This window comes from Vicugna pacos, chromosome 10 (assembly GCF_048564905.1).
Source record: "Vicugna pacos chromosome 10, VicPac4, whole genome shotgun sequence".
Lineage (NCBI taxonomy): Eukaryota > Metazoa > Chordata > Mammalia > Artiodactyla > Camelidae > Vicugna > Vicugna pacos.
This window is the reverse complement of record NC_132996.1, coordinates 22,732,666-22,757,137: the sequence shown is the minus strand read 5'-3', so window position 1 is coordinate 22,757,137 and position 24,472 is coordinate 22,732,666. Positions and strand designations below refer to the sequence as shown.

Genomic DNA, 24,472 nt, shown 5'->3' with positions numbered 1-24,472 from the left:
GTGCTTACATGGATTTTCTTCAGTGTGTGCATGGAGGTAGCAATCTCTCTCTCCCTCTTCCTAAAGCACTAATCCCATCAGGAGGGCCCCAACCTCAGGGACTCACCTAAACTTAATTACCTCCCAAGGGCCTCATTTCCAAATACCATCACATTAGGGGTTAGAGCTTCAACACGTCAATTTAGGGAGAAACACAGTTCCATCCATGGCCTAGGGGGCCCCAATTTCATCATCCACAAAAACGGGAAAAACAAACTCTATCTAATGGGCTGATGTCCTTATCTGAATCGGGAAAGGTATTTGCCACCTCTGATCTCTCCATGCTTTAAACCTTTTCTGTGGTTTCTTATGACCTTCAGGGGAAAGGGTAAACTCCTGAGCCAGCGGTTCAGAACCATCTTTCACCATGTTGAAGCCCAGCTTTGCTCTCTGGCCTCACCTCTGAATTCCCACGGGATCAACCATCACACACCTCTTGCTATTTCCTAAACTCCACACAGGCGGGAGGCAGACCTGGGGCTAGCTGACTGCTCCTTTTCTTCAGCACTGCTCATCCGAGGAGGTTGGGTCTGTCAATTTGGAAAGAGTCTGGGGAAGGTCCAGTCCTCTCTGAGACCTCTTCCCAAAAGTGGTATTTTGTGGGGTTTGCATGGAGCCTGCTTCTAGGGGTAATCACCATCACCCTCTCCCCACTGTGCTTCGTGTACCAAACCCATAGGGAACCCCACGAGCCCTTCCTCACCTTTTGCTCCACATGCTTCCCCCCAGCCTAAAGTCAAAGCAAAGAAATTCATGTCTACATTGTGGTCAATCTGCCTGGGTTTATTAGTATGAAATTGAATTTGCAGCAAGGATCCATGGGTTGGTGGAAGCCAAATTCTATCTTATAGGCTAGCTGCACATGGTACTCATGTCTCTTTGCCCTGGGTTCCTCTCCAGTTGCCTTTGCGCTGATCAGAGAGATTCAGCTGGTTACAAGAACCCAGCTTATGACCCTTTCTGCCCCCTGTGTCCTCCTAAGTCAGCTCATCCTGTTTGAGGTGCTTTTCCAGCTGCCCATAGCTATTAAAGGGCTTATCAGTCACCGAATGGCCACTTACATAGGAAGGAGCTGGGAAGGGAGAGGGAGAGGTGGCCAGGTCTGTCATTTTAAGTCACATGGATCCCAGAGCCCAGCTTCATTTAACTGAATCACGAGGCCCTGCCCAGACAGACACTCATTCTCTGTAAGGGGATCCTGCTATGTGCCAAGTACCCTCTTTTAAACTTATTATTATTATTATTATCGTCATTTTTACTGAATTCCACAGTAAGAAATACATTGTACACGATAATGCAGTCAGTACAGGTGCTATATGTAAAGTATAACTGAAATAAAAATTCACAAAATAATCCTGACTTTGTGCAACAGATTCATTTCTGCTGTTCTCTGGTCCAGTCACTGTTATTAATGTAAATGATGGTGTTGAGTTGTAGCATTTGTTTTGTGACCAGTTAGGATCCACAGGTAGGAAAATGAAGCCCTGGATTTTCCTGTGCACACTTGTCTTTCAAGCTCTTAACAACTTTAGGAGGTAGACACGTATTCATTCCCATGTTCCAGATGAATAAACTGAGGCTCAGTGAGATTCAGTCATTTGCACAATCACCTAATTCCTGAGTGGCTGAGCTGGGATTCTGAGTGTGACTCCAAAGTCCATTCTCCGGCCCTGCTATCTTGTGCCTGAGATTCCAATGACTTCTTTGGCTGATGGGAACACTAACGTCCAGAGAAAAGTGACTTGCTCAAAATCACAGTGGGTCTGATGACCAAGCCTAAAATTAAAACCAGATTCATCCCTGGACTCCTCACCACAGCGCTGGAACTAGGCTCCTGTGGGCAGGAGGCTCTTTCCCACCATCAGGTTACTCCCTTTCTTTCCCAAAGTCATCCTGGGTTATATGAAGTTGAAACAGGCCAAGAGCCACTCTCCCTGGATAAAGGTGAACTTCCAATAGGAAACAAGGACTTGCAAATGTCTTGGTAGGAAGGTTGTCACTGTGCATATCATTGCTTCCACTGGAACTGAAAGTCATGTTGGCTCAAATTAAAAGCAAAACGCCTCTCTGCACACACAGCAGGTCCTCACCTAGTTTCAAGAATGCAATCTATCTTAATTTAGCGTAGCTTTGAATCTCCTGGTTTCTTTTTCCCTCCTCCCAGTTCAGAAGCAGGATGTGCCTGTATTAGCACGTAATGCCCACCAGGGAGCGCTGCAGAGCGCACCAGTGGGGAGTGGTTTTGGGGTGTCTGTAAAGTGCTCTAACAAGGCACTCACAAGAACGTTAGTGGCTGTCAGACACCAGCTCCAAGATCACAAGCAATCCCAGCAGAGGTGGTGCTGTGGAGAGGACGCCCCAAGTCAGACTTGAGCAAGGCAGTCTGGGGCAGCTGAGCAGACAGGCAGGCTGGAATTATGGACACAGGGAAGCCAAGATGATAACAGAAAGATAATGTCGAGTCTCCTGTGGGCAGCATGGAGAGGCTGGGAGCGGGAGTCGGGCAGCAAGCTCAGAAACCAAGATGTTCAGTAGCAGGATGGAGCGAGTACAGTATGAGGATTGGGCAAGGGGTGTGGTCCAGGACGAGGCCGTGAGCTATGTGAGTGATAGTGGGGAGTGGCATGGGACAAGCCAGTGCTATAGGACCCTGCTGCTGGGCAGAAGGAGCTGTGAGGCGGGGAGAAGGGTCAGAAGTGAGCCCCATTTTGCTCACAGAACCGAAGAACACTGAGGTCTTCCTCACTGCTAATGGGGCCCTGGGGTGGGGCAGGGAAGGGCAGCTTGGTCCCCTCACCAGGTACAGAGCCCACCCTCACCACCTCCATGCCTCCTCCTGGCCTGAGCCCCCATCCTCTGTCCAGGTTACTGCAGTAGCCTCCTACTTCAACATAGCCCACTAGAGCGCAACACTGCTTCCAGAACCATCCTGTCCAAGTATTAGTCAGACCCAGTCACTCCGCAGCTCAGAGTCTCTGGGGGCTTTCCATGCAATGGCCTGCTCCATGTCCCCCTATGACCTCCCCACTCCAGCCACCTGGCCTCTTGATGCTTTGAAACAAGCCAGACAGTCTCCTTCCTCAGGGCCCTGGTACCTGCCCCTTCTTCCACCAGGACGGCTCTTCCTCCAGAAATCCTCACCGCCAGCACCCTCACCCATCTCATGTGCCGTCCTCTCAGTGACACCTCCTCTGGCCACTATATTTAGAACTGCAAGCCCTCCCCTACCCAGCACTCCCTGCCCCTCTCCATATCACTTACCATCTTGAAACATCCTATATAATTTAGTTTTTAACTTATCATCAGTCTCGCCATTGAGGAGTGGGCAGTTTTGTCTGTTTTGATAGTGCTGGAATCCCAATACCTGAAACAGTAGGTGCTAACAAATCATTGTTAAATTATAGGGAATTCATCTGTCTATCCTTCCCTCCCAGCACATTCTGCCCCCATGTTCCCACTCACACACCTATGTCCCAGCCTCATGGGCCATACCTGACATTGTCCACCTCCATGCCTTCATCCACACAGAATGCCCTTTCTTCCCCTTCCTGACCTGTTAAAGTCCCTCCCATCCCTCAAAGCCCAGGGACCAGCACTTCCTCCATAAACCCATCTCAGATTCCTACTGCTTGAAATTTTTCTCTTAAACCTTTGCAATATCTACGTTAAATGTCTTTTCTCTGGCACGTCACAATTAGAGAGTGGCCTGGTATGATCTCTAGGTTCTGATTAGCTCTACCAGACTATGGATTCAATTTCTTTTCTGGCAGTTTCTGACACTGACAAAGAAGTTTATATTCTGGATACTGCTAGAATCATCTCCCAGATGGTATGTATTTTATTAGTGTTGAGCTAATAAAAACATGTTTCTATAAAACAGAACTGAAGAGTGCAGTGGTCAAGAAAGGAAATGGGCAGTGGAGCAGAGCAGATTGAGATTCAAATCCTGGCTCTGCCACTTGTTAGCTGTGCCACATTCAGCAAGTCACCTAACCTCTCTGAATCTTAGTTTTTTTCCCCTTCATTCTTTTTTTGATGTTTTAAATTTTATTTTTTATTTTTATTATTTTAGGGGGTGGTAATCAGGTTTGAATCTTAGTTTTCTTGACTAAGAAGTGGGGAAAGGTTAAGAATCAATGGGCTTGTTGTCTCCAAGATTCTAAGCTCCCAGATTCTCAGATGCTCTGGCTCTACCAGACCCTTCTCAAACCTTTATGGGACTAGAAGGCTTACAGTCCTCCTTACATGGCTAACTCTGTTCAGTAAGTGTCTAATTCCCTGAAAACATTGGGCACTTTTGCATTCTGGGAGGGAGTATGGGCTTGCTCACGGGGCAACAAGGATAGTCAAATATAGGGGTGTAATCCCCATTCTAGCTGAAGGAACCCAGCTCCTGGTCCTAGAAAATGGAGCCTGGTACCCAATGACTCGGCAGCTGCAGAATTCTGACTGCTTAGGGAATTCATGACAGTTTAAAAGTCTGTAAGAATAGCTAAGTCTCATGAGCATGTGGCCAGGGAGGGTAGAGGATAAACGGAGTTAAATTGGTAATGAACTTCCTTCTCACTGTGCTTGGAGATGCTCACCTAATCTACTGACTCTCAGTAAACAATTTGGCTGCCTAATTAGGTTAACTAGTAATTTCCCTTTTGACACCCAGGCTGCTTGATAATTTGGGGGTAACTGTGATTCTGTTTCAGTGTTTCTTTTCTAAGTGAATTTCTCAATTTGCCTCTGGGACTAAAGCTGGGAGAAAATTCTCACTATTCCCCAGACCCACCATGACTTTTCATGCCCCCAAGCCTGGTCTCCGGCAATTGCCTCCGCAGGGATGCCTTTCTCAGATCCCTGGGGCTCAGCGCAATTCCCACTGGCCTTCAAGCCCAGGTGCCTAGTGAAGGGAAAGAAGGAATGAGCCTTTGTACCCTAAGGGCAAAATGAATGGCTCCTTTTACTGTCATCTCACAGCTCTTTAAACAATTAATATTAATAGCTAGCATGAATTAAGGATCAACACAGCTTGGCAAATGCTATATAGTACAGGCTTCCGGCCACACTTCAAGGAAGAAAGAGGACATACTGTCTTTGTACTTTGTTATTATTGTGGTAAAACATACAGAACCCTTTTAACCATTTTTAAGTGTACAATGTGGCAGCATTAAGTCCATGCATGTTGTTATGCAACCATCACCACCATCCATCTCCAGAACATCTGCATCATCCCAAACTGAAACTCGATACCCATTAAACACTAACTCCCCATTTCCCCCCTCCCAGCCTCAGTGATCACTGGCACATCATTTTAGAAAAGAGGAAAATGTAGCACAGGACCTGAGGGGGCTTGCTTGAGGTTTCAGAGCTGGGACACGACACAGACAGGATTTGAGACCAAGTCTCCTGGTTAGACTTTGGAACCACCTCCTTCCACCCCACTGCATTGCCAGCTACACCTCCGCTACAGGCAGGGCCGCAAAGCAGTCACAGCTCCCCTCTCCAGCTATTCATCTAGATGCTGGATTCTAGAACAATGCCTGCCTGGCACACCGAGGAAGTCCGGCATAGCTATAGAACAAACCACAGAGGGAATCTACTGAAGAGATACTGTGTCAACCTGAATGGAGCCCAAATTGCAACCTCTGCTTTCTAAAAAGCATTTATCGGATGCCAACTGTGTGCCTGGCGTGAGGCCAGCTCCTCCTTGCTGTGGCCCCATCGGCAGGAGAGGCCTGAGGCCTGGCTCTGCCTGACGGCCCTGAGGGGGAAGATTTGTGTTTACATTACCCAGTCAATCCTGTATTTATTTTGAATATTAAGCAGTGACATAAAAGCTGCTGACATTAACCTTCAGGGGCAGAAATTGGCTTTAATGGACCTCATAAAAGTTATTATTGATGGCAGCTACGTGCAACATCACCACGACCTCAGCAAAAGCCTCCACCACTATCAATACTGTTGACAATTACTATTGAGTAATGCAAGGCTGGGCGTGCAGGCAGAGTCGATGCTCTTGCGGCTGGAAGCTGCCAGGGGTCATGCCTTTCCGTTCTCAACTGAGAGTCCAACACTCTTGCTGACTCAAACGGAGGTGGGCAGAGAGCTCAGACTATAGCATCGGAAAGAACTGAGTTCAAATCCAAGCTTTGCTGACCTGCTGAATGACTGGCTGTACAGTCTCTGGAAAGTCAGTTGACCTTTTGGGAGCCTCAGTTTTCCCATCTGGGAAATGGGAATGCCAGGGCGTTGTCATGATGATTAAAGGCAATGGTGCATGTGCAGTGACTTGATGCATGGGCAGGCCCTCGCCATGGCCTCCCTGTACTGAAAAGCAGCAGCGATGCACTGGCTCACATGCCCAGTGGGGTCCAGCCCTGTCTTAATGGTCAGATCTGAGTTCTCATCAGAGAAAAAGGAGAGAGCTGGGGCCAGGAGGATGAATACAAGAGAAAGAGAGGAGGGCAGGGGAGAAAGACATGAGAGCGGGAGGAGCAGCAGGAAGGGAGGGAGAGCCAGAAAGAAGGAGACGGCTGTGTAGAGCCTGGTTCCCTCTCAGCTAGACACACAGCCCCAGTACCCGTCACCTCGCTGAGCCCCAGTCCTCAGCTGTATGTTGAGGTTGACAAGAGAGCTGTCAATCTCCTCAGTGGATAAAGGGGAGCCATTCTTATGGCGCATTCACTGTCAGTATGGTACTGTTGTTATTTAGAGCCAAGTCTAGCCAAGTGGTTAATATAACTTCCCAACTGGGAGCAAGTGGATAGATGCAGGAGCACCCATGGGAAGTCTGGGGTGGGAAGTCCAGACCTAGAAGGTATGACTTCTTAGACCCACCTGCTCACCTCCTTTGCCTGCCCATCTTCCCTGAGCACAGTGAGGCTTAGACTGCCGTGGCCATGGTGGAGATGGACGATCAGAAGGAGAGGGTGGTGTGGCCAGGGAAGCAGGCAGCCATCTCCCTGTCCCTGTTATCAAAGGCTAAAGCTCTCCAGGCTCGTTGACTGTGTCATTATCATCCAACAGAGGCTTAATTCAGCTGTAATTCAGTTCTCAGAGAATATACAATAATGTGGGCGGTATGCGCCTCACTCTGTCATGACTTTATGGAAAAATGATTATTTGTCACCATGGTGAGAAGCCTTCAAACGAACAAGCAACCCAAGTGCTTTGCTGCAGAGGAAATTCACTATGACTCAGGCTACAAGAGTCAAGATTTTAGAGTCATACAGGCCTGAGTTCAAATCTCATCTTGCTAGCAGTGTGACCTATGCACGTTTCTTAACCTCTCTGGGCTACAGAGATAGGGATAATAAGAACCTACCTCAAGGAGTTGTAGAGGGAGTAAATGAGATCATACAACCAAAGCACTTAGCACTGTGCTTGGGGGTCTAATAATCAGCAGCAGGTATTAACTATTATTATTGTTATTATCATTTGCCTCTTGTGCAAATGTAAGGACACAGAATCACAGAATCCTAGATCTAGAAGGGCTTGCAGATGATTCAACTCACTTATTCCCCGAAAGTGTTCATTGGAACACTACCACCACCAGACACTTGGGGAATGCAGCATATAAATCCTCCTTGTTAACTGCATGGATATTAACATATTAAAGGCTCTGACAAGTCCTGCAGTAAGGAAACTGGTGTAAATTCCTTTAACTCAGTGTTTCCTACATTATTTGACCACAGAGCACTCACCTCCCTTTCCCCTCCTTCGATCCAAGAATTATTAAGATTCTCAGAATACAGGGAATGCTGATTTCATTTTAACTACTGATTTTATAGATGGGACAAATGAGGTCCAAAGAAAGGATCTAGCTTATCCAATGCACCTGCCAGGTCAGTGATGGAACTGAGGTTTCCTGCCCCCTAGTCAGACACCATTTTCTTCGTACAGGCCTTGCACATAAAATTCAGTGTGGTGGGGAGGAGAGAAGAGGGGTTCCGGCTGGGCTTGGGTCTAGGTGGGAAGGTGGGTGAGGGAGTGTAGATGGCCCTGCCGCAAAGAGGGGAACTCCTTCAGATGCTGAAGTCATGGACCCTTCCCAAGGCTGGTGTCAGGGGAGGGTGACACTGCCAAGCTGGTATCTGGGACCTGCTGCTCCATATCCCTCAAACAGGTGCGAGGGTCCCTAGGGAAAACTCCGAGTTCTCCAGCAGCAGCGATGGAATGAATATCTGCAATTGTGCTGCACCTGATTCTTTTAGGTGATACATTTCTCCACCTGACCCCTGACCTTACCAAGTCTCCTTCCTGATCCCAAATCTGGGACTGTGTCATGCATAACCCACTGGAGCATCCTTTTTAGAGACTAACCCACCTAAGCCTTCACCTCAGACCAGTGTCTCCCTGCCCACCCCAACTCCTCCCACTCCTGGGCAGGAATCACAGGATCCTGCATTTAGAGCTGGAGACCAGTAGGGAGCACTGGTGCTGGCTTGGTTCTTCCAGTTCTCATGCAGATTGCCCTCCTCCACTCCCTTCCCACCTTTGGGAAGCTCAGAAGCACCAGCAGACCCCCTCACCGGACTTCTGAGAAGTAAAGCCCTCTCCCAGGCAAGGAGGCTGTCCTGTTCTCTGCCACCCTCCCTAAGCCTTTGCTGCCAGAGTCCAGCAGGGTCCTCCTCCTCTATGTGAACCTCATTCACAAAGCTGCCCAGAGACTGGCGGGGCACAAGACACCACCAAAAGGGAGATGTCCTCAGCGGCCCGCTGCAGAGCTGTGTCTAACTCAGAGCCCCTCAGAGGTCTGCCAATGAGGTCCAAGAGTAAAGAGAAACATTCTGAAACCCAGCTCCTTTCCTTCCCCATACAAAGGAGGTATGTGAACATGTTGCCATCTTTTTCTTCCATAGCATCTCTCTGGCCTTGGAAGAGGGGGCTACAGAGATGACAGTGGAATAGAGTCCAGAGCCAGCACTTCCCCAAATCTGCACATGACATCTTGGGAAAGCTGGAGTAAAACCCATGAGTTTTAAGTTACTCCAACATGATGATGTTTGTGTAAAAGCTATCCTCTGATCGGCATAAGATCCTGGGGTGGGGCAGCACCCATGGCGAGTAGCCAGGGTGGTTGGTCACGTGCAGGCTAGAGGGCTGTGTGAGCAGGGTTCTGGAGGACCAGGCATGGCTGACGCCACAGAGGACAAGCTGTGGGGGACAGGTAACCCCTGGCCCCTCTGCTTTTCTGGACACAGGCACCTTGTAAGCAGTAGCCCTGCCCCTTAGGCATGCTCTAATCTGGAAGGAAAGGGCAGAGACCCAATCTCTGGTCTGTCATCAATGGCCAGTATTTCATGCGACTGTGCAAGAGGCTCTGCCTTTTGACCACTAAGAGCAAAGCAATTTTCCAGCGACTTCACCAGAGCTCCAAGTGATGGAGCAGAGGCTCAATGTTGTAATGGAAACCCCAGCCCCACGAACCCCAGTACCCAGCACGGGCCCAGCAGGCCACTCACCAGTCTCTGTGTTCTCGTGCTCCGTGTCGGTGAGCGTGAGGTTGGAGTTGGCCCGGCTGGACAGGCAGGAGCTGCGTCCCGACCGCGTGCTGCGGCCCCACAGCCGCACAGGGTGCTCGGGGGACAGCACAGTGTCGGCCTCCAGGTCGGCCTCGGAGCTGGCCCCCATGGAGTAGCCGCAGTGGGGGAGGCCTATGTCTGTCCGGTACAGGGTTCCGTGAGGGGGTGTCACCTCCCCCAGCCCTAGCTCACGCAGGGTGAAGTTGGCACCTGGGAGGAAAGGCAGGGGAGTTGGATTAGGGTGCTGGCGGGTGGTCTCCCCACCAGAAGCTTGACCCCTATCCCAGGACTCACTCTTGTCCTTGGAGCTTGCTGTGGTATTCCATGTCCAGGCCTTCCCTCTGTACCCTCCCCATCAACCCAAACCCTCCACACCCATTATAGAAGGTCCAGTGCAAAGGGCACCTCCTCTGGGAAGTCTCCCCTAATCCTACACCTTGTGCAGAAGTCACTGCTTCTTCCTCTGAGCTCGCTCTGAGAGTTCCCAGCCCTGCTCATCCTGCAGAGCCGAACCACTGAAGGGCCTGGCTCCTCTGCTGTAGATGGCCCCACAGGGTTAGGGACCACATCCTGCTCATTCTGAAATCCCTGTGACTAAAACTCAAGCGAGAACCCAGCACGAGCTCAATACAGATCTGCTAAATTGGATGGAAGGCTTCAGGCCTCCTCTTCCAGTCCAGGGAGGGCCAGCCAGCAAGGAGCACTCCCAAGCAGCGCAGAAGCCTCATCCATGAGATGTCAGTGGCTCCCCAGCCAGGTCAGGAAAGCCTGGAGTAGTAAAGTGTAGAAGATAATCCCTGGCCCAGATCCTGAGCCTTGCCCAAGGAGGGAGGCTCTGCCTTCTGCTTGCTCATGCCAGGTGGGCTGTGACAGAAGTCAGCAGGCTCTGGAGTAACCCTGGGATCCAAGCACATAGCCAAGGCTAGGCTGCTGACAGGTCTCTCGAGGGCCAGGGAAGGCCTGAGGCCAGGAAGACATGGATGAGGGGGGTTCCCTCAGGGATCAGTGTTTGAGGGACAAAGGGAATACTGACTTCCATGGGAAACACAGCCTTGATGTTAGTCCTGAATGTTCATTCAGGGTCTATTCGGGGACAGCTTCTCCTCCTCTGAGTGTTTGGGGGGATGAGGAGTGGGCAGATGAAGGCACTGAGGGTCACATTCCGGTTAACCCACTGATCTGGGAGATGGACTTAGACCAGCACCAATCCAAGCTGTGCTGGGGCCTCTACTGATGTACAGGAATGAGCAGGGCGTGGAGCTTGACCTTACAGAGCTCACGGTCTAGTGGGGGAGACACAACCCAAATCAGGGGGTTGGTTTCACCGATTAGGGGTGAAAGTCCAAAGTGGGAGGAACCCAGAGAGTGTTCTGGGAGCACACAGGCAGAGGGTGGGGTGTCTGGGTGGGAGCTCAGAGGAGAGGTTTTCGGATGAGAGTAAGTGCAAAGGGTGGAGTAGGGGGAGAGAAGAGGTGGATGCCTGAGCTTTGAAGGATCCTACAAGCAGGGCTAGGACATAGGAAAGGGAGAAGGAACTGGCAGCCAGGTAGGAGGAGACCAGCAGAGATGGGCTCCTCTCACCATCGTGTGCATTACTATTACCAGTAACCCCTGTGCTCCCCGAGGGTCCTAGTCAGCTCCGTGTCCAGCACCCATCCTGCCTGGCACAGAGTAGGTGCTCAGTGAAAGTTGGTTAAATAATCAGACACACACACTCTGGTAGCACTCTGGGAGAAGGGGAAAGGGATAGGGAAGGTGAGGGGAGAAACCAGCTGGGAAACCTGCTGAAGGGAAAGATGTGAGGCTGGCAGCAGGCGGAGGGGTGGTTCATGCTGGCACAGCCTTGGCTTGAGATTAAAGGTATGAAATCGGTCCACAGTGGCTGGCAAATAACTGATGCCCAGCCTCCCCATCAAGTGTCCCCAGCCTGGGATCTGCCTTTTCCAGCCCCTTCCTTATAAACACCACCTACCTAGTTACTTAACGGTTAATGGTTAACATCAGCAGGCTGCACAGCAGGGGCTTCTGGGCTCAAGCTCCTAGCTAAGTCAACATTCTCATTGGCCAGAGCCAGTTAAATATTTTCAGTATCACCCCTAAATGCCATGCTTTAGTCTGCTCTCCTCTTTTGCTCTCTTCCTAAGTGGAAGAAAACTCCCAATTGGAGCCTCAATCCCCCGGTCAGCTTCCTACCCTCCCCACACACCACACTCACTGGCTGCCCCATCTGATGCCCTCTGGTCTTTGCCCACCCTTGTCCTGTCCCCCTCCCTTCTCTGCCACCATTCCCCCTGCCTCAGCCCACCTCCCTGCTCCTCCGGGCTTGCCCTCTCAAGGGAGGCCAGTCACATGTTACGAAGAATGACTGCTACATGAAGTGAAAAATCAAATTCATTTGCAATAAACAGCCAGGGCTGCATTGATTTCCATACAGTTTGCCCTGCATATCCTCTGAAGCAGCCAGACTCAGCATCAGTATGAGTGAGCTGAGATAGCCCAGAACTGGACAGATGCAAGGTGAGGGCTGCTGCTAAGGGCTCAGGGATCCTGTTCAGCCAGCCCAGTCCCTATGATATGTGAGTTTAGAAGACTTATTTCATCAAATGTGAGAAGTTCTTGTGATTGCTTTAAGTCCCTTTGGCCTCTTTCTGGAGAAGCCTGGATCACATGTTGACACTTTAATTCGTTCAACATCTACCTGTGCAACCGTAGGTGGGTGACATCTCCCAGGCCTCAGTGTTCTTGTCTTTAAAATGGGATGATAATTGATGACCTGCTGCTTCACAGGATTTCTGATGCTCCAGGGAGGTAATGAGAAGGAGAGAACTTTGTAAACTCAATACTCAAGCCTCCCTGTGAGCTGAGAATATTTCCTGTTTGTTATTTATGAAGATAAGAGGGGCTCCTTCTGGAGTCCCATGTGCTAGGGTGGAATGTGGGCCAAGCTGGGCTTGGCAGGGCTCTCTGAGCTCTAATAAGCATGGGGAGGACAGAGCTGGAGGAAGGCTCTGACACCATTTGTCCTTTCCCTTCACTGAGGCCCAAAGGTGACAATTAGTAGCAGGCAGCATTTATGAAGCGACTGCTCCATGCAAGTGTCAAGCACTCTACTTACGGTCCTTATCAATCCTCCCTCCCCACCCTACAATGAGGAGCATCACTTATCCCATTGCCCAGGTGAAGACACTGAAGGGAATAAAAATGGCAGAGCTAGAATTCAAATCCAGAGCTGTCTCATGCCAGAATCAGCTGTTAATCATGAAATGGGACACAGCTGAAGATCCTTTTTCTTTAAAGCACAAGAGGCAGCCTAGCTAACAAGTCAGCTTTCACGTGGATCCCGGCCTGTGGGTGAGGCCAGGTAGGCTTCAGGGTATTTGGGGGCATGTCTGTGACCAGCTCCTCCTCCCTCTGTGATCTTGTGCGAATGAATTGTTGGGGTTGTTGTGAGGAGGAAATAACAATGCCAAAACGTATATAAATTACACAGCACAACACCCAGCTAGCCCTGTCTGTGGAAGGAAGAGGGCCAGGCATGATTAGGATGGGGTGCATGAACTGTCAGAGGCTTGTAGTGACCCGCCAGGCACTGAAGAGGGCTTAAGGCTCTGCAGGCAGTAAAACAAGAATCACTGAGGCACCAGGGCAGGGAACATACACTGCAGCAGGTGTGGGAATAATGAGCAGTCCAGCAGGGCTGGAGCATGGGTGATGGGGTGTGGAGAAGCAGAGGATAAAACAGTCCAGGGAGAAACTGATTTGGGGAAAGCCCTCTCAGGTCAGTTTAAGGAGCTCATGTGAAGGGCAATGCAGTCATCCCAAACTTCACGTTAGCTGCAGTGCAGAGAATGGCCCAGAGGGGCAGCACTGAGTAAAGACGGGTTGTAGTCAACCCTCCCAGAGATGATGGTGGCCTGAATCTGGACAGTGGCAGAGGGAACAGAGAAGAGGGACGGATGTGAAAGCTATTCTGGTGTAGAATGGATAGACTTTAGTGACTTCTGTGTGTGGAGTGAAAGTGAGGGAGTGAGGCACCAGGATATCCCCACATTACTAAACGTTTAGGTCTATCTCAGGCGCATCTACCTCTCAAGGTCAGGACAGCGCTCGACACAAGGAAGGCGCTAAGATGTGTTTGTTGAATGAATAAATGCAGAAACAAATAACAAAACTAATAACTAAGACTTACTCAGCATTTGGCGTCGTCACACTTACCGCTTTACGTCACAACAATTCAGCGCAGCAGCGAGTACTCAGGGCCAACTAACAGGTGGGGACAGAGACTCTGAGGGGAGCGAGTGCTGGCTCAGAACTCAACCCCAGGCGGTCTGACACGGAGCCCAGCTCCTAACCACCTCATTATGCCCACAACGAAGGTGAGCACTGAAAAAAAAAGAACCACTGGGCAGGCTTCGACCAGATAAAGGTGCCAAAGCAGCGGAGAGTTGGTGCTGACGCGGCGTCCTCCACGGGGGCTCGCCTGCCTGCTCGGCTGCGCGTGCGCCCAGGTGCACACCTGTGCGCATGCCTGCCCAAGCCCCGCCCCCGGCCCGCCCTCACCTGCGCGGCCGAACTCCTCGGCCTCCTGCGGCACCATGTCCTTCACGCGGCTGCCGTAGGCGAGGCGGGCGTCCTGGTCGTAAGCCTTGAGGGTCTCGCTGGAGCTGTAGGACTTCTGCGGGGCCTTGCCCTCCTCGCTGTCGGCGGATGAGCTGGTGTAGCGGCGCTCGGCGTCACGGCGCCGGGTCAGCGAGCGGTACGGCTTCCTCTCCTTCACGTCCATGGCCTCGGGCTCGCGCTCCTCCACATCCACGAACAGGGTCCTCGCCGCACTTAGGGCCGAGTGGTCTGGAGCCCAAGAAACCAAAGAAAGGGCGTGAGCTCCAGCCCCGGGAGGCAAAGGCAATCCCGGGTCCACCCCGGACCTCGATTCTCCCCGCAGCGCTGTGGACGAGGGGCCTCAGCCTCTGGAGGTGACGGCGCCGCCCTACCGTCACACAGCCAGGACTGGTACGGGGGACTTGTACTCGGGGTTTGGAATGATGACTCCTTTCTCTTTCTGCTACGCCGCCTATCCACCGTGAAGATGCCCTCAGCCGCCCCTACAGCGATGGGTATCCAGGAAGCTGACCTACAAAGGCCAGAGGGCACTGGTTTTCTAGATCCCATTAGATGGGAATCACGTGTTTGTTTCCATCAAGCCCCCAGCTGGGACAGGGCCTGACCCAGAACCGGAGCTCCTTAAGAATTTGTAAAATGAATGACTATACTCAGGCACAGGGGTACGCACTTTGCATATATTTTCTCATTAAATTGTCACATGTCACGAGATGTTAGTACTGTCTCCAACCTTTTTTGGAAATGAGCCAAGGTATAAATCACTAATACACACTATCACCACCAGATAATTAAATAATGCCCTGCTTATCGTCTGTTTTCTTCCACTAATATGTATACACCATGAGAGCAGCGGCCTTACCTGCTCACTCCTGATCTACAGCACAGAAAGTAAAGCCAGGCGCCCCCAATACAGATTTGATAAATTAGCCAGCCAACCAATCCCCATCTGACAGATAAGATAACTGAGGTTCCAAAACCTCCTTTAAGGTGATGGAGGTGGTTAAGTAACAAAGCCAGGAGCTAAAGCCAGGTCTGTTTGGCTCTAAAACCTGAGTTTGTCCTGTTCTGTTACGCCCTGTTGAGTCCCCTCCCTCCCACTACACAAAATGTCCTTTCAGGGAGGCTAGCCCTGACTACCATGCTGAGCAGAGAACTCCCTCACCTCCAGACTTGTCCATCTCATCAGAGGTACCATCCACACCTCCTGCATATGTCTGAGGGTTGCTAGGGTGTCTAGTTGGTGGAAAGTTCCTATCTTCCTTTCTCCTCTTTTCCCTATCTTGGCCCTTTTGCCCTAGACTGACACTTTTTTTTTTTAAGCTGACATGGCATCCTTTTTCTCCTTCCAAATGTCTTTCTTTGGCTCTAGGGTAGCAAACGTAGCCCTCTACAAAAGCCAGGAGGTCAGCAGAATATCCTGCACGAAGTGTGATGAGAGCTCTTACTTGAAACGTTCTACCTTCTCAGTTCTTTCATTGTTCCACTTTTCAGAGCAACATGGGTATACAAAACATTCTACTGCATCACTATCCTATTAGAGAAACAACAGAGCAAGATCTGTCATTAAGGAGTCTCAGTGCTCGGGGTGGTGCCTCTGACAGGGCAGTGAGTGTTCAGTGCCTGCCAACGCTGCCACATAGGAGTGAAGGAGGTCTTATGAATTTTTAAGACAAGCTAGAAATTTGGACTTGGATGTAAAATGAATGATTTAAAAATGTTATTCATTATTACATACAGGCCAAATTAAACACACTGATGGGTCAGTTTTGTTCTGAGGGCTAGCGGTTTCTGAGTTCTGCCTTTGATCATGGACATTAGAGGTATCAGTGTCCCTTTGGCCTGAGGATGCTCTCTTCCCTCCCAAGCAAGGCCCCAAGGGCCCTCTCCAGGGCAGGTCTTAGCTAGGCACCTATGCAACCTGTCTTGTGAAAGACTTCTCCAGACCCACTCAAACAGGGCCATATGTCCTAACCTACAGAGATGCATCACTTGCTTGGCAAAGGAATGTCTGAGGTTACCACTTGATGTCTCTGGGATTTATCATGGATCTGCTGTAGACTTCCCTCTACATAGTTCTCCATGATCTTCAAGAGTGCAAATACTTGTGACTTTACTGGTGCCTCAAAATAACCATGATGTATATAAAACAAGTAAGTTCACCCCCATTTTATACAGGGGGCACCAGTAACCCAGGGGCATCCTGTTTCTTCCCCAAGGCCATATGGTGAGCTAGTGACAAAGCCAGCATTACTAGGCAGGCTACAGTGCCTTAGGGTGGTAATTAGAGCCAGTCAAGATGGATAAATGACATTTTGGGGGATTCAATTCTCAAAATACCCCTGGAAATTCTTGCTGGGACAAGGGGTTTGACCTAGGATACACAGAAATGAAATCATCTTACTAGGGCCCCAACCCAGGGCCCTGAGCGCTGCCCTGTTGACGCTAGGCCTCTTGGCACTGACTGATAAGACATGGTCCTCTAAGTGCCTGAGGGACAGGACCACAGGGAAGACAGGTGATGAAAACTTCTACTCCAGGACCTGCAGAATCTTTTGTCTGAGCTCCGTAATTTGAAAAACATTTTTCATTGTGATCTGATACACACATTTATGTATGTGAGTGTGCTTATATGTGTGAAATGGAAACCAAAAATTCACAAAAGTTACTGCACAGTGAGCGATATGCTCAGAAATTTCCTATCTCATTCTCTTTCATTTTTTAAAAAAAAAGCCTGATTATAACTTCCTAAATTTATATCATGACCTATACTGGCTTTTGACCCAAAGCGCAGCTCAGTCTAATGTGGATGAGGATTTATGGGGATTGCTGCCTTACGTCTGTGCCCTCTGGCCCTTCACCTCTGACCCATCACTTCAAGTGACAGTATGGTGATAATAATAACAAGCACTCAATTAATTTTAGCCACTTTAATATTAATTAGTCACTAATAATTCATAATATTAATAGTCATATTAATAATAGCCAATATACTTTTGTTTTTAGTAGCTAATACTTACTGAGTGCTTACTTTTACTGTAATTATATGTGATAACATTTTAATCCTCACTGCACCCCCATGATATAGGTACTAGGATTCTCTGCACATTACAGATGAGAAGTTTGAGGTTAAGTATCCTGCCCAAGGTCACATAGCTCTTGAGTGATGGAGCCACAATTCTGACCCAGGCGACTGAACTCAGGACATGAATGTAACCCCTAGATGGTGTTGCCTTTATGGACTGAGCCAGATGAACTTCCTAAGCCCTGATCATGCCATTACCCTGTTTTTGTCCCTCTAGCAGTCCAGTGGAGCCTTTAGGATGAATTCTAGTTTCTTGGTCAAAACTAAAGGCTCTTTCCCATCTGGCCTGCTCACTGAGCCACTTTCCTGGCCATGAATTCTGAGGACTGTACACCTTTGTGCGTGCTGTGCTGTTCCATCACAGAACCTCCACCTACCTAGATGGGCTACTTTCACATCTGCCTCGCCCTTTGACTGCAGTACCCTGAGGGCAGGCCCTGAGGGCATCTCCAGTGCTCATGAAATGTCTGCTGAGTAAATGAATGAATAAAACTACTTGGCAGCTACTTCATTCCTTCTTATCAATCTTAAGTAATGTAAAATATAGGTAGTTAAATTTAGATCATGTGTACTAGGTACATGTAAGATTGAATTAAAGGCATTGCTTAGATGCACTTTTTTAAAATTTCAGAGGCAGCCTCAGTTTTAAGTATGTGTCCAATACTTAGCAGCTGTGTGACCTTGAGCAAGTTATTTAACCTCTCTGTGCTTCAGTTTCCTTATCTGTGAAACAGTACCAACCTCTAAGGTTGTTCTGAGGATGAAATGAATTAATATATGTCCCTGGTACATTTGATCCCTGATGTATAATGAGTGCTCAATATTTATGAGCTATTATTATCATTTAAAAAAACCCCACATTTTATTTTTAAAAGGCATGCTTTCAAAGGCTCCAGCTAAGTGTCAGTTATAACTATAGAAGGGAACGTCCCCTCAGAAATGGATGTTAATAAATCTGAGACATATTTTGGCAGTTAAATTGGTGGATGACTATGTCTCTTATCAGTGTGTACCTGTTGACAGAAGACATGGGCTTCGAGGCAAAGGCTCAGTAATTACAAATTATTGACAACACAGTCCCCAAACTCATGGCTTCCCTATTACAAAGCGGTAGCAAGGAGAACATTTGCCTTGCTCTCATTTCCTTTTTACTTTTTTCCATTTTCATCTTAATACAGCAATTCAGTAAATATTTACTTTTTTGAACAGATGGGAGATCGGTCATGGTTCACACTCAGATTGGCATTTAATCGAGAGAAAAAGAAGAGATTGGAATGAAAGAAGTGACGGTGAAAAGCTACTCTTGGAGCAAGGGTCTGCAGCACATTGATGCTGAGACCCTGCAGGGGTGGGAGCAATGCTGGGGAAGGGCACCAGCTCAGACCTGCAACCCCCACCCTGGATGGGGGACAGGAGCACCCCCACAGGCTCATGCTTACACACGTCAGTCCCTCCCTACCCTGTTGACCTCCAGGTTCCCTGCTGCCCTTGAAATCCGTTAGCCTGACCCTTCCTGACTCTGCCTCTGCTTCCTCACACTGCCCACAGAACAACCCGCCACCCCAGCCCACCTCTCCCAGACACACACCCTCTGTTGCTTGCTGAAACTCTTCTTCAGGTGCCTTGAGACAGAGGGTGGTGATAGGAAGAGGGAGGACCATAAAACAACTGTTAATTGAATGCCAACTCATGCCGGGTGCTTCATGCATGTTATTTCTAATCCCTACAACAACTACACAGGTTAGATATTATCCTCTCATTTTATATTTTCTCTTATTTACTCCTATTTTACAGATGAGTTAACAGGCTCAAAGAGATTAAGCGATTTGCTCTAGATTACATGGCTTCTGAATGTCAGGGTCTAGATCTGAATCAGAAGAAAACATTTAAACCTGAAGAAAGGTACTGCACACCTAGTACCAGAGGTTAGTTCATTTGGTAAATAATTGCTAAGGCCCTCTTCTCTCCCAAGTGCTGCGAGAAATGCACGCACGTAACACATAGTGTACGGGGCTCCCTTCTTCTCTCCCCGCCCCCATTTCCTACCCCCCTTCCCCCTGAAGCTGAGTTTCTACCCTCTGTTCTAAGCCTTGTGTGCAGCTTTGGTGGAAAAGACAAATGAACTTCCTGCTCCTTGGAGCTTCTAGACAGTGGGTAGTCAGACAAAGAGAGAGGGAGGGGAAGGAAACCACAGTGGCCCCTAACCTAGGTCAGGTGGGCCAAAGATGGAGGGGCAATTAAGGGACCACTGCCCAGAGAAAGTGACATCTAAACCATGACCAAAGAATGTCAAGTAAAAGTGAGCAGAGCCAGATGGTTTTGAGGTAAGGAAAGAAAAGAACCCTAGATCTGTGACTTACCCATTTTCTCTGACCTAAATAAATATATTTATTTCACAATCCGGTACACAGATAAGTCTACAAATGTCTAACTGAAAACAAAACTTCCAAAAACCAGTCCTAACCTTTCCTCAAGGATGGAATCTGATATTTTCTATTTTATTCTCTTTGACTAAAACAGAATTATGAATGGGTGGCCAACCTACGGTTTGAGGAAGGCCATTCTAGGTCACAGCCGGGATGAAAGTGGGCGGGACGAGGGAGGCTGGGAAGAGAGTCCAGAGTTCAGAGAGGGAAGGAGGTTGACAATCAGGCTTAAGAAGTGAGGAGTGAGCAGGCTGGTAGGAAAAATAAAAAGGAATTTCCACGATCTATTGTAGCATAAGTAGACAGTAAAATGTAAACGTGCAGGTGGCAGAAAGCCGGGGTCTAGAAATCCTGGGGGAGCATGTCCTCCACCTAGTTCTCCTGGGCCCGGATGCTTGGGGGGCCAGGAGCTGGCTTGCAAGAAAGGCAAGGATGTGGGGCTTGAGGAGAGAAGAGGAGATGGGGGAAAGGCTTTGGGTGTTTGGGAGAAACTCAAGAAGCCGACTTGGGTGCTACACCTGGGCTCCAGCAATACTTACGAGGCACAGGGGCCCGAAGCCTTCACAGCGAGACGCCATCAGACTACAGCCCTGCCCAGGAACCTTCACCCCTGCTGAAGCCTCTGGGAAATGGGGGCTATTGCCTCCCTGGGTTTCCTTGCAAGCTCAGTAATGACCAGAGACGAGCCAGGAAATGGACTGAATTCCTACCGGACTAAAGTTTATAAGTTTTCCTTAGCATAAGCACACGGTGATATTTTAAGGTTTTTTGTGTGTCAAAAAGGGCTCATAAATAGTTCAGAGCTAAAGTGTGTTCTGTAAAATATAAGTCCCGGGCAGTATCTATATATGTGTGTATATAAAGCCATCATAAATTTTTACTTTCCTTAGTCCTTCAGATTTGCTCTTGCAAGTCTTTTGTTTTCAACTCCAGTGTGATGTGCAGGTGAATGCCGGGGAGAGAGGCACCTGGTCTGGGCCAGACACTGTGCTGGGCTACATGCAAACCAAAGAGGTAGGTGCTGTTCTCCCCATGGTACAGATTTGGAAACTGAGGCTCAGAGTACCAAAGTGATGCTCAAGTTCACACAAAACACCAAACCTGGAATTTGGTTTCTCTGTGCTCCCTGTGGTGCCCCCAGAGCACATTTCTCTGACCCTGTCATATTAGGGAATCCCTTGCCTTTTAAAACAGTGAGACAGTGATTATAATAATGGTGGCTAAAGGCAAGGTCTTTACATGCAGTACTTCATTTAACCCTCACCAGGCCCCGGAACCATTCTCATTTAAGAGATGAAAGAAACCAGGATTTAGAGAGGTTAAGTGCCTTGCCCAGAGGACCACAGCAAGGAAGGGGTAGAGCCAGGATTCCAACCTAGGTCTGTGTGACCCTTGGGCTCAAGCTTTTCATCGGAACTCATCCTGCTTCTCAGACAGGTCACCTCTTATTCTAATTTGCTTAAATGTTCTATTTCTTCTTTCACATTGTGTTTTTTTTAACACTTTTTATTGATTTATAATCATTTTACAATGTTGTGTCAAATTCGAGTGTTCAGCACAATTTTTCAGTCATTCATGGACATATACACACTCATTGTCACATTTTTTCTCTGTGAGTTATCATAACATTTTGTGTATATTTCCCTGTGCTATACAGTGTAATCTTGTTTATCTATTCTACAATTTTGAAATCCCAGTCTATCCCTTCCCACCCTCCACCCCTCTGGTAACCACAAGTCTGTATTCTCTGTCTGTGAGTCTATTTCTGTCCTGTATTTATGCTTTGTTTTTTCAAAGCACATGAAAAAATGCTCAATATCATTAATTATCAGAGAAATGCAAATCAAAACTACAATGAGGTATCACCTCACACCAGTCAGAATGGCCGTCATTCAAAAATCCACAAATGACAAATGCTGGACAGGCTGTGGAGAAAGGGGAACCCTCCTACACTGCTGGTGGGAATGCAGTTTGGTGCAGCCACTATGGAAAACAGTGTGGAGATTCCTCAAAAGACTAGGAATAGACTTACCGTATGACCCAGGAATCCCACTCCTGGGCTTGTATCCAGAAGGAAATCTACTTCAGGATGACACCTGCACCCCAATGTTCATAGCAACACTATTTACAATAGCCAAAACATGGAAACAGCCTAAATGTCCATCAACAGGTGACTGGATAAAGAAGAGGTGGTATATTTATACAATGAAATACTACTCAGCCATAAAAACCGACAACATAATGCCATTTGCAGCAACATGGATGCTCCTAGAGAATGTCATTCTAAGTGAAGTAAACCAGAAAAAGAAAGAAAAATACCATATGAAATCACTCATATGTGGAATCTAAAAAACAAAAACAAAAACAAAAACAAAAACAAACAAACACATTGTGTTTTAAGAAGTATTAATTCTTCTGATAACTCGAGTTAGCCTCTGACCAGGACACAGACAGCTTTATCTCCACATGACCCCAAACAGAAAGCCAGCACTGTGGGCCAGGGAAAGTGGTGGAGAGTGGCCCCGTGGCCAGCCTAGCTTTAGGGACATCCCTAATCAGTGGCTGGCAGGCAGGGGACAGCTGGTGCCACTGCCCACAGAAGTCATGTTGCCCTTCTGTTGGAGGGTTTGTCACAGGTCAGGCATCAAAGGCTGGTGGTTAGTATAGACACCATTTTTATGATCCCAGCAGGGAGAGCCCCCACCAGAGCAGCCCTGACCCCTCCCAGGGCTGAGCATGAACAGAACAGGGGGCACAGTTGGCCCTCGACCAGCAGGAGGTGTCATGGAGGCTGTGGTGTCCAGATTCCTCCATCTGTAGTCTCCCTCTCCCAAAGCTACCTACCAGCCAGTGATTCCCTGTTACAAATGGTGGCATCTTAGAGTCAGAAAATGTGGTATTTATTGTCTTAAGAGTGAAAGCACCATGAAAGGTCCGCTGGCTCACGTCCCATCGGTTGTTGGAACCTCTTTCGTCCCTCCCCACCAAGTAGTCCCTCCACCCCCAAAGCTGGGGACTTCACTACCTCCAGGGACAGCATTGGCTGTGAGACTGTGCTTCCTGACACAGCGGGATCTGCCTTCTTTTAGCCTCCTTCCACAGCCTCAGCTCTGCTCCCTGTGGTCTCAGGAAATAGTTCTAAGAATTTACGTGGCAGTAGCCTTCCAGGCTGAAGATGGGACCAGTCTATGCGTCCCTGAGTCTTCAGACTGAACATCTTTCTTTCCTATGAGTTTCAAGCCGTCACCTTCCCAGTGACCTTTCCCCGGGTTCACCCGTCTCACTCCCTCTTTCCCATCTAACAAGGTTTTATAAGCTCCAGGGCGAGACTTGGGGACAGATAGTTTGACCAGATGCAGCCAGAGGGCAGACGCACCTACGGGTGTCTCCAGCACAGTGAACACAAAAGAACAGCTGATACAGACACTTGGAGGGCAGAGAGGGACACCAGCTTAGGTGTCTCGAGCTGAGGTGGAAGGGCCAAGCAGAAGTTTGCCAGGGGACAGGGAGAGGAAAGGATTCAGGGTAGTCCACAGCCTCTCACGTGGGGTTGGCTGGAGTCACTGGGAACCTCTTGGTGCCGTCTGCGTGTCCCCTACGTACCCCACTCTCCTGCACCCGACCCCATATTCTCTTGGGGCAGCTCAGCTCCCTGGGGCTTTCTCAGAAGCCACACCACCAGGGCCTTGGGGTGAGCTCTCTGCTGGGACTCGATTTCTCCAGAACAATACCTTGAGAAATAGTATCTTCTGCAGTGCGGCCCCCACTGAAAGGGAGCTCTTTCCTTCTCCCAAGAAAACCCTTTTAAGGATCAAGCCTGAAACCCAGATTATTAGAGTGTCAACTCTGTAAAAAGTGCCCAAGGGCCCTGCACAGATTTCTGATTTTCTGTGAATTTGTTCTGGGACCACATTATAGACAATGAGGGACGGGGAGAGAGTCAGGCTGACGAATCGCACACCCCCTGTTGTGTCCAGGGCTTAACTTGTAATTACCTGGCGCTCCTGTGTTCAGCCTCTACTCTGCAAGGGGGCGGGCTGCAGGGGAAAACCAGCCCCGCAGAGAAGTGGGCACTAGTGTCAGGCTTCTGGAAACAGCGAGACTCTTGGTTTTAACAGTAACTCCCTCGATCCCACAGTTTAACCCCAATTCCCAGATGTATGAAGGTGGCAACTGCTGTGTCCTCCAAGGGCTGCCCAGGTCCCCATGTTCATGGAGAGGAGGGAGCTGAGGCCCGGAGGCTCAGCAAGAGAAGAGCTAGGAGCCTTCAGCTTCACCTTGTTTCCTTCTACAGCCTCAGTTTTCTCTTCTGCAACATGGGGTGGTGTGGTGGAGGGAAGGTCTCAGGTAATTCATGCCTGAGGTCTGCCTCTGTGTTCCCAGAAACACACACACACACACACACACAAGGGCCAGGGGTTCCATAAAAGTGCAAAGATTGCAAAGCCCCTTTTGGTGGGTGTCAGGAGGGGTGCTGGCAATAGACAAATGTTAGCAAAGGGATGTCCAGGTGGAAAGCAAGGGAGACAGCAGTGGCTTTGGCAGAATCTCACTCACATCTCTGTGTACTCAAGTCTCAAAGAGATGGAGAAAAAGGCCCACAATGATGGGAAAAGTCCAACTGCCTGAAGCAGTTCCAATAACTAAAGGCAGATTTAATACATATTAGGGCCCTCTTAAGAGAAACTGGGTGGTCAGGCAATTTTTATTTCAACAATTAGCTGCTGTACGTCACACAGAACTGGAGAAGGATAAAGGCAGGGCCAGCCTCTCGTGGAGCCAATTGTGCC

The 24,472-nt window shown here is 48.9% G+C and overlaps 1 protein-coding gene across 3 annotated transcripts in view; it reads right to left on the bottom strand.

Moving 5' to 3' along the window:
• TENM4 (teneurin transmembrane protein 4) overlaps positions 1-24,472 on the bottom strand; it is a 709,295-nt gene that overhangs the window by 352,140 nt on the left and 332,683 nt on the right. For all 3 annotated transcript variants that reach the window (XM_072969126.1, XM_072969128.1, XM_072969127.1), the window contains 2 exons: positions 14,115-14,402; positions 9,495-9,764 (listed from right to left, as the gene is read on the bottom strand). In XM_072969126.1, the coding sequence (XP_072825227.1) occupies positions 9,495-9,764; positions 14,115-14,402 (558 nt within the window). The remainder of the gene's footprint in view (positions 1-9,494; positions 9,765-14,114; positions 14,403-24,472) is intronic.